We start from the raw sequence: 12,583 nt of genomic DNA, 5'->3' as shown, positions 1-12,583 counted from the left end.
GAGAAAATGGAATTATTATTGCAATAGTCAAATTCCCTTTTATTAATATGGAAAGTTTAACTATTTTATCCTATAGGCTTTATTAGCATTTGGGCTTATGCATTATACAAGATAAATATTTATTTATGTAATTAAATTTATAATGAATAAATACTTTTGAATACATCAATTATATTATAATTAAAATTTATAATAAATAATTTATATTATGGTATCATATTTTTTAACTATTAATATTTTAAAAATATTAAAATTCAATTTAAAAATACCAAAAATTTTTATACTAAAAAATAATTTAAAAATAAAGATGGAAATGATAAATAAAAAAAATAAAATATTAAGAATACTTTCCAAAAATACTATTGTCAAAATAAAGATATTTAAAAATATTTTCCTTAAACAACAACTTTTAAAAATGCTCTTAGTTAAAATAGCTTTTCTAATTTATGTATAAAAACTGCCAAATTTTATTACAACTTTTTTTTTATAAAATAATATTTTTTTTACAACTTTGATATGTAAAAAAAAAATCATTTTATCCCTTGATGATATGATATACTTAATAAATTTAAAGTAAGATTTTCAGATAAAAAACGTACAAGTTGTTAAACTCTAAAAAAAGAAAATGGCAGTCCATCACCCATCTCCAAATGACTTGCAGCTTTGGCAACCCCTTTTTTCCCTTTGCTTCGAAACAGCGACAACCAAAATTCTGCAATAACAATAAGCTTAAATATGTTTTTGTCACATTAATTTATTATTTTTATTTTTTTTAATTTTAATTCATAAAGCTTTACATTTTGCAATTTTAATGTACCTAAGTTTGTATTTCTCCGATGTTGATTTTTGTAAGATTTTATATTTTTATTTATAATTCCCATAAATGGAGACTTACATGAATCAAAATTAAAAAACATAAACTTAAAAAACTAAAAATAAATAAAATATTTTTACAAAAATCAAAATTAAAAAAATACAAATTTCAAACACAAAGTTAAAATAAACTTAAACAACCAAAAGTGAAAAAATGCTATAACTTAGCGGAAAGAAAAACATATTTAAGCCATCAGAATATTACAGCTGGCGACCCAATAATAAACCTCAGAAGGTCTCATTTTCACACTATGACCCTGTTCCATTAATCAAAATGTCTTCTTCTGAGTTTAGGCTTCATTAATCCTTAATCAGTTAATCCCCATCAAATTTTCGCTACTGGCTGTCTTTCCATTCCCCCTTTTCCTTCATTGTTCCATCTGGGTCCTTTGACCAATGCGAAATTTGTGATCTTGATCAATGATCACCTTTCAGTCACAATTTTGATGTTTATTTATTTATGAGTCCCAGTGCATGTAATTTTTCGTGAGTTCACTGGATTCTCCATTTTGTGTAACAATTTCCACTATCCCCTTTTGATATGCCTCCGTTTTTCTAGAAGATTCAACTGTTCTAGCTTGGAAGTTACAGTTTTTTTTGTTTATTGCCACTAGGTTCTTTGTTGGTCACCGTGTATATTGATATTCTGCTTATTGTACAAGGAAAAGATTGAACCCCTTTTTTAAGTTTAAGCGCCAATTTTCCACTTTTTGTGTTCATAATTGCCCTTGAGAGGAAATTTGTGCAAAACCCATATATTGGTTTGCACTTTGCAGTCTATACAGCTTATAGCATGCATAGTCTGTAGGCACAATGTCAATCCTTTGTGGCCTTCCTCTTGTGGAATGCGTGTACTGTCTGGCTTGTGCGCGTTGGGCTTGGAAAAGATGTCTTCATACTGCAGGCCATGACAGTGAGAATTGGGGCTTTGCCACGGCAGAAGAATTTGAGCCTATACCTCGCCTTTGTCGCTACATTTTAGCTGTGTACGAGGATGATCTTCGCCACCCCCTTTGGGCACCTCCTGGTGGCTATGGAATTAGCCCTGATTTGTTACTTCTCAAAAAGACGTACGAAGATACCCGTGGTAGGGCGCCACCCTATGTACTGTATCTTGATCATGAGCATGAAGACATAGTTCTTGCCATCAGGGGTCTTAATTTGGCAAAGGAGAGTGATTATGCGGTTTTGTTGGACAATAAATTGGGGAAGAAAAAGTATGATGGGGGGTATGTTCACAATGGGTTGTTGAAAGCTGCGGGATGGGTTTTGGATGCGGAATGTGAAGTTTTGAGGGAGTTGGTGGCGAAGCATCCAAATTACACTCTGACTTTTGTTGGACATTCCCTTGGAGCGGGTGTAGCAGCTATGCTGACAATGGTGGTGGTGCAGAATCGAGATAGATTGGGAAATATTGATAGGAAGAGGGTCAGGTGTTACGCCATTGCACCTGCTAGGTGCATGTCGCTGAATTTGGCTGTCAGATATGCAGATGTCATCAACTCCGTTGTGCTGCAGGCAAGTTATCGTTTTTTTTTTCCTATTTATTTGGTTGTTGATGAGTTTAGAATCCTGTGCAAATCCTTGATTTAATTCCTTAACAAATCTTGAACACCTAAAGCATGTATAAAATAACTGGGAACGAGTTACTAATAACAAATTATCAAGCTTTTAGATTACAATGCAAGTATCCTATCCAGTCTATAAACCAAACTCCATTCAGTGGCAGCCCCACAGGCAAACACAAATATGTGAATACATCTATTCTTCTCTATTGCTTTATTTTCTGAGGCATTTTTTGCCATGAACAAAGCATCACCGCTTTTATATTTGTAATGAGAGCCCCTAGCTCCCTTGTGAACTGTATTGCTGCACCTGATTGCAGATCATGGGTTGTGATATGACAACTATTCCCTTGATACCCATTGTCTTCCTTGCAAAAAAAACTTGGTCTAGCGGGTGAATAGTGGGGGCCACGACAGCCCACAACAGCCAGAGCTCTATCTTTGATGATGACCCATCATCCCATCGCACTCTATGGAAGAATATGAATTTGGTGGTTTTGGTGGCGGTCTCTTGATTGGACAACTTGAGATACCAAGTTGTGTGGCCATGCAGACCAGTGCTTCTATGTTGAGTTGATGGTATTACCCAAACCCCAAGCCTTCTTTGTTGCCATCAGTTCAGTCCTTGGCTCTCCCTTTGTGTCAAACGTAGGGCTTGCCTTCTCTTTACAACCCAAAAATAGATCCATCTGTATCATTTCTGCCACTATGATTCTTGATCTCAAGAACTTCATTTTTGCTTCTGTTATCTGATTCTCTGTCCATAATGTTGTTGAGTTGCTTTTGTTTGGTTTCTTCCAATTTTTGTATCTTTGTATTCATTTCTTGCCCTTGAGCTGCTAGTTCTGTTCTCTCTAAAGCTTCAAATCCTGTTATGTTTTCTAGCTGCCTTTCATAATCATTCATCAGCTTCTACTCCATGCTCCATTGTTTCTTGGCTCTCCTCTTGAACTTATTCTCTGCATTCGTTTTCTTGCTCTCCGGGTTTGGAATCTTGAAGATTATTTGGAAAAACCCAAGTCTCACATTGGGTAGAGATAATGCCAACATAGAGTATTTAAGTGGAGGGTAACCCTCATCCTATGAGCGTAACTATTTGCAGTCCCATTAACATAACCCCTTGTATTTCTTGGACTTATTATCCCAACTAACTAATTACTAATATACTAACTAACTGACTAACAAGTTTGCTTTAACTTACCTTCTTTTGATGTATGTTTATATGAAGTTTTTGCCTTGTTTATAGAAAGAAAAGATTCAGTAAAGAGTAGTGAAATTGTATAGAAAAAAGATTCAGCAAATAGTTGTAAGAAATTCAAGAATTGTTTTTTTTGCTCAGCAAAAATAATATAGTGTATTAATTGAGTACCAGGGGTACTAGGAATACATAGTGTCTCAATCCAATCCAATAACCTCTAATTACAGTCCATAACTTGCACTAATTTTTCTCTTTTGGAAATTTTTTTTGCCAGTTTATCTCAAGAGTCAGAGCTACAGATTTCTGTACATAAAATAATCTGGTTTTCTGAATGATAACTCACCTTCAGGTTTAATAGTTTAACAACCATTCAGCTAACTTCACATGTGACGATGTGAGAAGGTTATGTGCTTGTTGGTGTCTCTATATATTGAAAACCATTATATCCATAGTAACAACTTTCAGTCAGAGAGATGAATGAACACATTTAAATGTTAAGAAAGAAATAATTTGAGATCTTGCATGAGTATTAGTCTGCTCAATAGAGGTCAAATATTTGGATAAAGACTGTTTCATATGGAACATAATGAATTAGTAGATGATTTATTCTTATAAGTAGTATATTGCTTAAACTTACTCTATGCGTTTGACAATATAGAATTTTAGCCTAGTTGCTTTGAGCATAAGCTGCATTAGAAAACTTGTCTTTCTTCATGCTTCATTATACCTGATGCCACTGAATCTTTTATTTTGAAGTTGACCGCTCTTTACCTTGATCAGGATGACTTCTTACCAAGGACAGCCACTCCATTGGAAGATATATTCAAGTCTCTTTTCTGGTATGTCTTAAGGACTTGTGTAATTATGGTATTCTTACTATCAATAAAAGGATGGAAGATGTTTTGGCATGCTAAAGTCTATTTACATCATTTACACCCACCCCCGCCTCTCCCCCCTTCCTGCTTTAGAAAAAACTCTATGCTTGGAAAAGACTTCATCATTAACTGGCATGCTATAAAAAGGTGATACCAACGATTAGTGAAACCATTATTTGTGTTATTTTAATGTGTTCATAATTTGTACTTATACTTTTTTTCTGTGGCTGGCAGTTTGCCATGCCTATTGTGCTTGAGGTGCATGAGGGATACATGTATTCCAGAGGAGAAGATGCTGAAAGATCCAAGGAGACTCTATGCACCTGGTCGCCTTTATCACATTGTTGAGAGGAAGCCTTTTAGGTATGGTTAAGAAAACAAAACAGTCTTGCCTTATGCTGAATTCTAACGGTGGTTTTGGAAGTTTCATTATTTCTTTGCTTTCTTCTTAATTGTCTGACTGTGTTTATTCTCTTGTTTCTTGCACAATAAAATATGTTAACATGGTTGAGGTTAAAAGGATGTTTATACAGCCTTTTCTTTAGGCCATGCCTGAACTTCTAAACGTCTTATATGCAGAATGGGAAGGTTCCCCCCAGTAGTGAGGACAGCAGTGCCAGTAGATGGAAGGTTTGAGCATATAGTCCTTTCTTGTAATGCCACATCTGATCATGCCATCATTTGGATAGAGAAAGAAGCCCAAAGGGCTCTGGATGTAAGTGTAATTGTTTATTGGGATAAGTTTTAGTCTGTTTCTCTTTTTTGTGATTTCCATAATTATCTGTGGTTGTGAATGCAATATCGTGCTCTTTTACAGTTCCTGTTTATCCAATGCCCTTCAAATTTGAAATGTGTTGAGATTCCACATTGACAAGAGATATGACCAATGTAGGGCGATCCTTACCTTATAAGTTGGTTGAGGTTGAGTTAGGCCCTAAGCTCAAATTCTAAGAGAGCATCAAAGCCTATCTTAGATCTGTTATTGGGTCACCCATATTTGTTTATGCTCTAGATGTCTATTCCTAGGTGAAAGGGGATGTTGTTATTGGGCCACCCACATTGGTTTACACTCCAGATGTCTAGTCCCAAGCATGAGGGGGGATGTTGAGATCTAACATTTACTAGAGATATGACTTATGTAGTCCATTATAGGCTTCAGCAGTCCTCATCTTACAAGTCAATTTTATGGGATTGAAGCCTAAGCCCAAATTTTAAGAAAATGATTGGAAGACATGCTTATGAATTGTGATGGATCTGTAATTTGATACTAATAACAATTTCTACACCTCTAGTATATCTCCCTCTCATGGAATAGAAAGAATTAAGCAAACATCTTTTTATTGTTTTTCCTCCTTGAGAAATGCTAACAACACACTCCCTAATAAGAAATGCTAACAACACACTCTCTAGTACTCTCTTCTCGACATATTCTTGTGGATTTCAACTCATAGGAGAGAGAGTATGTTGAAAAGAGTGTGTTAGTGACACTCTTTGATGTGAGAGAAGCATAGATTCCACTAATTTGGCATGGTTTTTAATGAACTAAATTTAACCTTTCTCTTATGTTTTACATCAACTGCAGTTGATGCTGGAGAAAGATGAAACCATTGAAGCCCCTGCCAAGCAAAAGATGGAGCGTCAGGAAACCCTAACCAGACACAATGACGAATATAAAGCAGCATTACAAAGGGCCAAAACATTAGATGTTCCACATGCTTATACACCGCCATCAGAGTATGGCACTTTCAATGATGAGGGAGAGGAGAACTCAACAAGATCTCAAGGCGAGTCTTCTAATAAAAGTTCAGTGGACGAAAGCTGGGATGCGTTGATTGAGCGTCATTTCGATAAGGATGAACATGGCCACACTGTGCTGAAGAAAGAATGATAGAATAAGTCGTTTTTGCAGAATTCGTTCATTCTTGTTGTGTCTCTAATTGTAAACCCAGATGGAACTTGAATTGGGGAATGATAAATTTGTTAGATGTTAATGGGGATCTGGATTCATGTGTATAATGAAATAAATACTCAAACATGTAAAAAATTAAGATAGTGAAAGTTGAGAGTTTACATAAATTCATGGAGGGTTTATAGACTTTACTTAATAGTATTAAACAGACAATCATAGTTGCATATAATAGCATGGTTATATTGAGTTGATGGGGGAATTTCCACTTAACAATTCTCACCTAACAATGAGACTCCGAATACATAAGTTATAAGTTATTAGTAACTACATCAGAAAAAACAGTTTAAATAAATATTTTTTTAAGAATTAGATTATTTATTTTAAGCAAAAACAGTTTAAATCAGAAATTCATAAAATTGTTAATTTTATTTTTTAAAAAATCACTTATTTTAAAAAATAAATTTAAACAAACTAATCGTTAGTTGAGCGGGACTCCTCATGAAACTCAATATGACCTTCCATATGCACAATCCAAATTGGCAAAACAATCTGCACATGGGTTGGTTTGCTTTAAATGTAACAAGTTTTTCTTCTTTCACTTTTAAAAGTTATTACTATGCCATGAACAACAAAAATATTTATTAAACGTAAAAAAAGGAGATTAATAAAAGAACAGGACAAGAAATGTGACCGCCTTGTTTCTTTGCTTTTAATTTTTCTAACTCTGATGTATTATTTCTTCCTACTTTAAACAACAATTGTTTTAAAGAAGGAAAAAAACCTTAAACTACTAACTAATCATGCAATAATTATTATTACTAATAAATACTGCTACCATCCTTATATAAGACCATTTTTATTTTATTGTTTGTGTCTTGTTTATAAGACTACTTTTTAATTATTTGGTGTATTAATTTTATTATAATATTCTTAATTAAGTACACATTTTTTGTAATTAGGATTGAAGAATAGAAGAAGTCACATTAATTAATTAAGTAAAAAATAATTAAGTAAAAAGAGAAATGAAAAATAATTTTAAAAAATAATATAAATTATTAACAAATTTAATATGACTAATTATTTTTGTTAGGAATTTGAATCAGTTGAAATAGTCGGAACAGTTAAAAAGACTAATGGAACGGAAATGATATAAATTAAATTAGGTGACGAATAACAGAAAAGGGAAGAGAAGCAAAATGATGAACCGCGTCACATCACATTCACGTCACTGCCAATTCGAAAATTCCGATTACACACAACTTTTGTTGCATTGATCTCCGATTCCGTTTTCCAACGATTCTTCGTATTCTCAACAATCTCAATGACTTCTATCTCCCTTCTTCACGCCCTGTTCGTGTTCTTCTTCCTAATTGCCACTTCTCTTACGGAAAGGTAAATTGCTGAAATGCCCTCGCTCTCTCTTCATCATTTTTGTCACAATTTGCACGCTTTGAGGTTTAATGTGAATAAGAATTCAGAGATTTGGGTTGACGAAAAGAAAAAGGCTTTTCGATGTTAAATTGATATGTTATAAAATAAAGAAAAAAGTTTGAAAAAGCTGATAAAAGGAGGGACACCAAGTGAAATTTGATTAAATCTTATGTGAGTGTAATTTGTCCTGATATTAATAACAGTTAGTGACAGAATGGTAGGGGCTAATTAACTGTACAAATTATGCCCACGGTTGCTGAAACTTGTGCAAGAGGGACTACTGGTTTGAGCAACATTTTTTGTTTTGTTTTTGTGAATAATTAAGAAAATGTGGTCTTGTTTTTGTTTGTTTCCTATTTTTAATCTTAATAGTTTATAGTTTAATTTCTATGGACTGTCAATGTTATGTGTCAAACAACCAGAATTCATCCTTAGTATGACTGTTCAGGTTTAAGGTTCACTATACAAATAGTTTAAATCAACCAAAATGATGATGATGATGATGGATGGTTGAAAAATAACCATGCCCTTTAGCATGTGGTCAGAGATTTGATTCCAAAAGTTTGTGTATATGGAAGAACATCTTTTGAGAGAAATTAGTTCCTTGAATTGATCTCGCTATCTTGAGTGATTAGTCTCTGCCCAACTTCACCCAAAAGGTAGTTTAAATAAGAAACACAGTAAAAATTAAGTCACATTGTAAAAATTGAAAATGAAAGAAAAATTTTCTCATAAGATCTGACCTTTATGTTTTTGTTCACATTAGTTCTCAGTTCTCACGTATTAGATCTCGAGGACTAAGTTTTTGAAAACTAAAGAACCAAGGGGGTGGATTTAATTCCCATCATTCATGAATCATGACTGATGTTGTGTATTTGATTTTTTACTAGTTACTAATCAGATTGTTTATATTGTTGTTCTCATTGTTAATTTGCATTAGCAGTAGGAAGGAATTAAGGAGCAAGCAGGAAACTGCATTACAAATGTTAGAGCACTCAATTCATTATTCCAACAGAATTAATCCATCACGTGTTGTCCAAATCTCCTGGCAACCAAGGTCAGGTACTTTCTAGAATTTTCCCATATATCATTAGTTATTGTGGTACTGATGAAGATATGCAAGTCTTCTATTATAATCTTTTAATTTGTTTGCTTATTTACCAGCCGGTTCTAACTCTGATTTATTGTTACCCCTCTTGCTGTAGGGTTTTTCTGTACAAAGGGTTTTTGTCGGACAAGGAGTGTGACTACCTTGTTTCTTTGGTAAGATGTGTTTCTGTTTGCAATGGTTTTTAAGTTGGTTTCTACTTTCTAGTATTTGGGCTAGTTTTTTTTCTAATTTAACCCCCATCTTTTGGCCTAGGCATATGCTGTGAAAGAAAAATCCTCAGGGAATGGTGGCTTTTCAGAGGGGGTTGAAACTTTCTTGGATATCGAAGTGAGTTTGAACTTTTTCTGTACCTGCTTGGACACACTAGAATTTAGCAAATTAGGTTCTGTCCATAGTTGCTTTATAGTTTGGACTATGCTTTGAGAGATGTTTGCGTATAAAGGATTTTGTTTCGGTTGATTCTCATGTTGTTTGTTGTTTCCAAAGTTATACTAATGGTGAAATGTTATGTGCGGCTTTTTGGAATTGTGAAAATCCTGCTTACTGGATATTCCTTATGCAGGATAGTAGGATAGTTAATACTAGACCAATGTGAAGGGTTTGTGAATGATAAATGTTTCTTTTCACTTCGCTAGAGATATAAAATGTTCTTGGTTTTTTCACCTAACAGCTTTAGCTTCTCCTTTGTAATTTATGTATATATTCCTAAGCCTGCAGCAATTAATAGCATAACTCTTTAGTTGATTTAGTTCTAGGTTGATTTGTTTGTCAGTCAACCTAATAATCCCCGAAATACATGATGTGGGGAATTTGACCCAAAAAATGCAGGGAACTAAGCCTAATTTCCATCATTGGAGGACTAATATAACCATCTCTGTATCTTTTAGGACGAATTCAATTATTAATTCTATTAGTGACAGAAAATTAAAATGACAGCATTTTTTTTTGTTTTAGCGCCTCATTTTATGTTTCTAACTATTGTTACTACTACTATCCCTCAGACAATAAAGTCATTCACTTTTTAAATTTTTTTCTAAATTAGTTTTGTTTAGTTGAATACCAAAAGATTGTTGATCAAGTGTTCGCAAGTCTGATATTTATCATGCTACTTGTTCTTGAACATTTTGTCATTTTTTCTTTAATAATTTTTAACCTTCAAAACTCAATCAATCATAACTTATAACCTATATCAATTTTACTTTTTTATCAAAAAAAATAATAATATCAGTTTACTTTCTTTGTAGTAAACTGCCAGGCTTCAGCATGGGCTTTGGGTAAAATCCTGTACCCTCTTTTATAAGAGTTTATTCTGAAATTGCAGAAAAATAAAACATGTCCCATATATACTTCAAGGTTCTAACTGCTCACAGTTCTGCTGTTTCACTGTTTGTAACTATAAGGTTAATAGTGTATAGAAATATCCTTATTGGTATAAAAGAATTATGATCTTTTACATATCAATGTTTCTATTATACTGAAACCGAAAGCTTGAAGTCATTTTTAATCTTGTTTTTTTCCATTAATGAATGAATGCACTGCAATTGCTTGTTGTTTTAAGCTTGCTACTTGACCTGAACAGTCTATTACTATTATTGACACGGTATTGTGGACATTGTTATGATGATGTTCTACATTGTGTTAGGATGATATTCTTGCAAGAATTGAAGAAAGACTTTCACTTTGGGCTTTCCTTCCTAAAGGTATCTATTTGGTCAGCTCAGGCCAATATGGTCAGCTTATGTCACACAGTCCTAACATATAATTGTCTTGTTTGTTGATAATTTTTTTCCACTAGAGTACAGCAAGCCTTTGCAGGTCATGCATTATGGGCCTGAGCCGAATGGTCGGAACTTAGATTATTTTACAAACAAAACCCAATTAGAATTAAGTGGACCTTTAATGGCAACAATTGTTCTATATCTCTCAAATGCTGCTACTCAAGGGGGTCAAATTCTCTTTCCTGAATCAGTTGTAAGGCCATTTGAGTTTTTCTTCTGTATGCTGTTGTTTACTTTTCAACTCATTCTGGATCTGTCTTCACTATTTATTAATCTTGTCAAATATATATTCTCAGCCCAGGAGTAGCAGCTGGTCAAGTTGTAGTAATAGCAGCAACATTCTCCAACCAGTAAAAGGGAATGCAATTCTGTTTTTCTCTCTTCACCCGAGTGCTTCTCCTGACAAGAATAGCTTCCATGCTAGATGCCCTGTCCTTGAGGGTAATATGTGGTCTGCAATTAAATACTTCTATGCAAAACCAATTAGTAGTGGCGAAGTCTCAGCCATTTCAGATGGTGGTGAATGCACTGATGAGGATGACAATTGTCCCGCTTGGGCAGCCATGGGAGAATGTCAAAGAAACCCTGTGTTCATGATTGGATCTCCTGATTATTATGGTACATGTAGGAAAAGTTGTAATGCATGCTGATCACAAATTGATTTTACTTTTAACACTTTCTGTTTATATAAATATTCTCCCTAGAGAAATACATGTGGAATTATCAATTGCTTTTCTTAAAAATTTCCTCAAGTTCTTTTGAGCTGCACATCAAAAGGTGCTGAAAATAGTGTATAGGAAATTAGGACTTGACACGATATAGATTTCAATATTTGATGTAATTTTTTTGAATATCCTTTAGAGATGTATTGAGTGTTGACACATGATGATTTAAATTATGTTTGGTAAAACTATTTGAAAGCTTATAAGTTATAATCTAAGAGTTGAAAAAATTATAAGTTTATAAGTTACTTGATTTAAGTGAAAATGCTTGATAAGATTAACTAATAAGCTAAGCTAGCTGATAAATATTATTGACACATAGTTAATATTTTTAATAACTTATTATCTAAAAAATATAGGACAATAACTTTATCTTTTATAAATATTAAATAATAAATACTTAAAAAATTGAATGTATTACATTAAATTTTGAATAATAATTTATTTAGATGAAAATAAATTAAATAGATATTAATAATATATGTATAAAATATCAAAATAAATATTGAATTAATTTATTTTTAACAAAAATGGGTTGGGGGGTTGGTTTGTCCCATTTTTCTCTCAATCTATTTCTTGGCGGGTTAAAGTAAGTTGAAGAGTTAAAAATCTTAACCTAGTCCACAAAAAATAAGCGGGTTGACGGGTTGACCCGTCAAGTTAAACATATTTTGTCACCCTTGCAACAATCTAAGCTATCAAAATGAATTAGATTTCATTTTCCTATAATCAATTCCAAAAGGTATTAGTTGCTTCTACTTTTTCAATTTTTATCATACTTTTAGGGGTAAAACTGAAAATTGATTTTGTTAGCTATCCAAACACATATGCCTTCTAGCGTGCCACAGTCGAACATGTCATAGTTTTCCTCTGTCGTTGGATGTAATACTAAAGTGATCAACCAGTGATTTTTTTGTGACTTTCTGCTTTTTATGGAATTTTAGAAAAGCATACGTTATTTTAAAAAATTACACGTGAAAAAGAAAAATGCATTTCTTAACTTTGTAATCTGATTAAGTATATTACATGTGGAAAATTAGAATCCACACTTGCACATTGTTTATCCCCCTTTCCCCTTTTGCTTCATCCTTGGTCTTGCGGTTTCACCAGAGAAGAAACAT

General features: G+C 33.3%; 2 protein-coding genes across 4 annotated transcripts; both read left to right on the top strand.

Annotated features, from left to right (window-relative positions):
- Positions 1-1,116: 1,116 nt before the first annotated feature.
- Positions 1,117-6,602, top strand: LOC114368753. Of its 2 annotated transcripts, none has more exons than XM_028326007.1 (5): positions 1,117-2,391; positions 4,393-4,475; positions 4,746-4,874; positions 5,091-5,226; positions 6,094-6,602. In XM_028326007.1, the coding sequence occupies exons 1-5, from the start codon at positions 1,687-1,689 to the stop codon at positions 6,397-6,399; spliced, it is 1,359 nt and encodes a 452-aa protein (XP_028181808.1). In that variant the 5' UTR covers positions 1,117-1,686; the 3' UTR covers positions 6,400-6,602. The 2 variants fall into 2 exon arrangements, with proteins under 2 accessions (XP_028181808.1, XP_028181809.1); XM_028326008.1 differs by having other exon boundaries at positions 1,118-2,391; positions 4,417-4,475.
- A 976-nt stretch (positions 6,603-7,578) lies between these two features.
- On the top strand, positions 7,579-11,604 carry LOC114367113 (probable prolyl 4-hydroxylase 12). Of its 2 annotated transcripts, none has more exons than XM_028324223.1 (7): positions 7,579-7,812; positions 8,795-8,908; positions 9,057-9,114; positions 9,215-9,289; positions 10,605-10,662; positions 10,758-10,933; positions 11,037-11,604. In XM_028324223.1, the coding sequence occupies exons 1-7, from the start codon at positions 7,742-7,744 to the stop codon at positions 11,388-11,390; spliced, it is 906 nt and encodes a 301-aa protein (XP_028180024.1). In that variant the 5' UTR covers positions 7,579-7,741; the 3' UTR covers positions 11,391-11,604. The 2 variants fall into 2 exon arrangements, with proteins under 2 accessions (XP_028180024.1, XP_028180023.1); XM_028324222.1 differs by having other exon boundaries at positions 8,792-8,908.
- The last annotated feature ends 979 nt before the right edge of the window (positions 11,605-12,583 follow it).

The sequence above is a fragment of the Glycine soja genome, chromosome 9, assembly GCF_004193775.1.
Source record: "Glycine soja cultivar W05 chromosome 9, ASM419377v2, whole genome shotgun sequence".
NCBI lineage: Eukaryota > Viridiplantae > Streptophyta > Magnoliopsida > Fabales > Fabaceae > Glycine > Glycine soja.
Note: the sequence above shows the minus strand (reverse complement) of the source record. Positions and strands in the feature narration are given on the sequence as shown.

Excerpts from the sequence above, each read along its gene's own strand:
- LOC114368753 (XM_028326007.1), top strand. The coding sequence starts at position 1,687 with ATGTCAATCCTTTGTGGCCTTCCTCTTGTGGAATGCGTGTACTGTCTG. Across the intron at positions 2,392-4,392 it reads TCAACTCCGTTGTGCTGCAG|TTGACCGCTCTTTACCTTGA; the intron begins GCAAGTTATCGT and ends TTTATTTTGAAG. Across the intron at positions 4,875-5,090 it reads GTTGAGAGGAAGCCTTTTAG|AATGGGAAGGTTCCCCCCAG; the intron begins GTATGGTTAAGA and ends TCTTATATGCAG.
- LOC114367113 (XM_028324222.1), top strand. The coding sequence starts at position 7,742 with ATGACTTCTATCTCCCTTCTTCACGCCCTGTTCGTGTTCTTCTTCCTA. Across the intron at positions 9,290-10,604 it reads AAACTTTCTTGGATATCGAA|GATGATATTCTTGCAAGAAT; the intron begins GTGAGTTTGAAC and ends ACATTGTGTTAG. Across the intron at positions 10,663-10,757 it reads TTGGGCTTTCCTTCCTAAAG|AGTACAGCAAGCCTTTGCAG; the intron begins GTATCTATTTGG and ends TTTTTCCACTAG.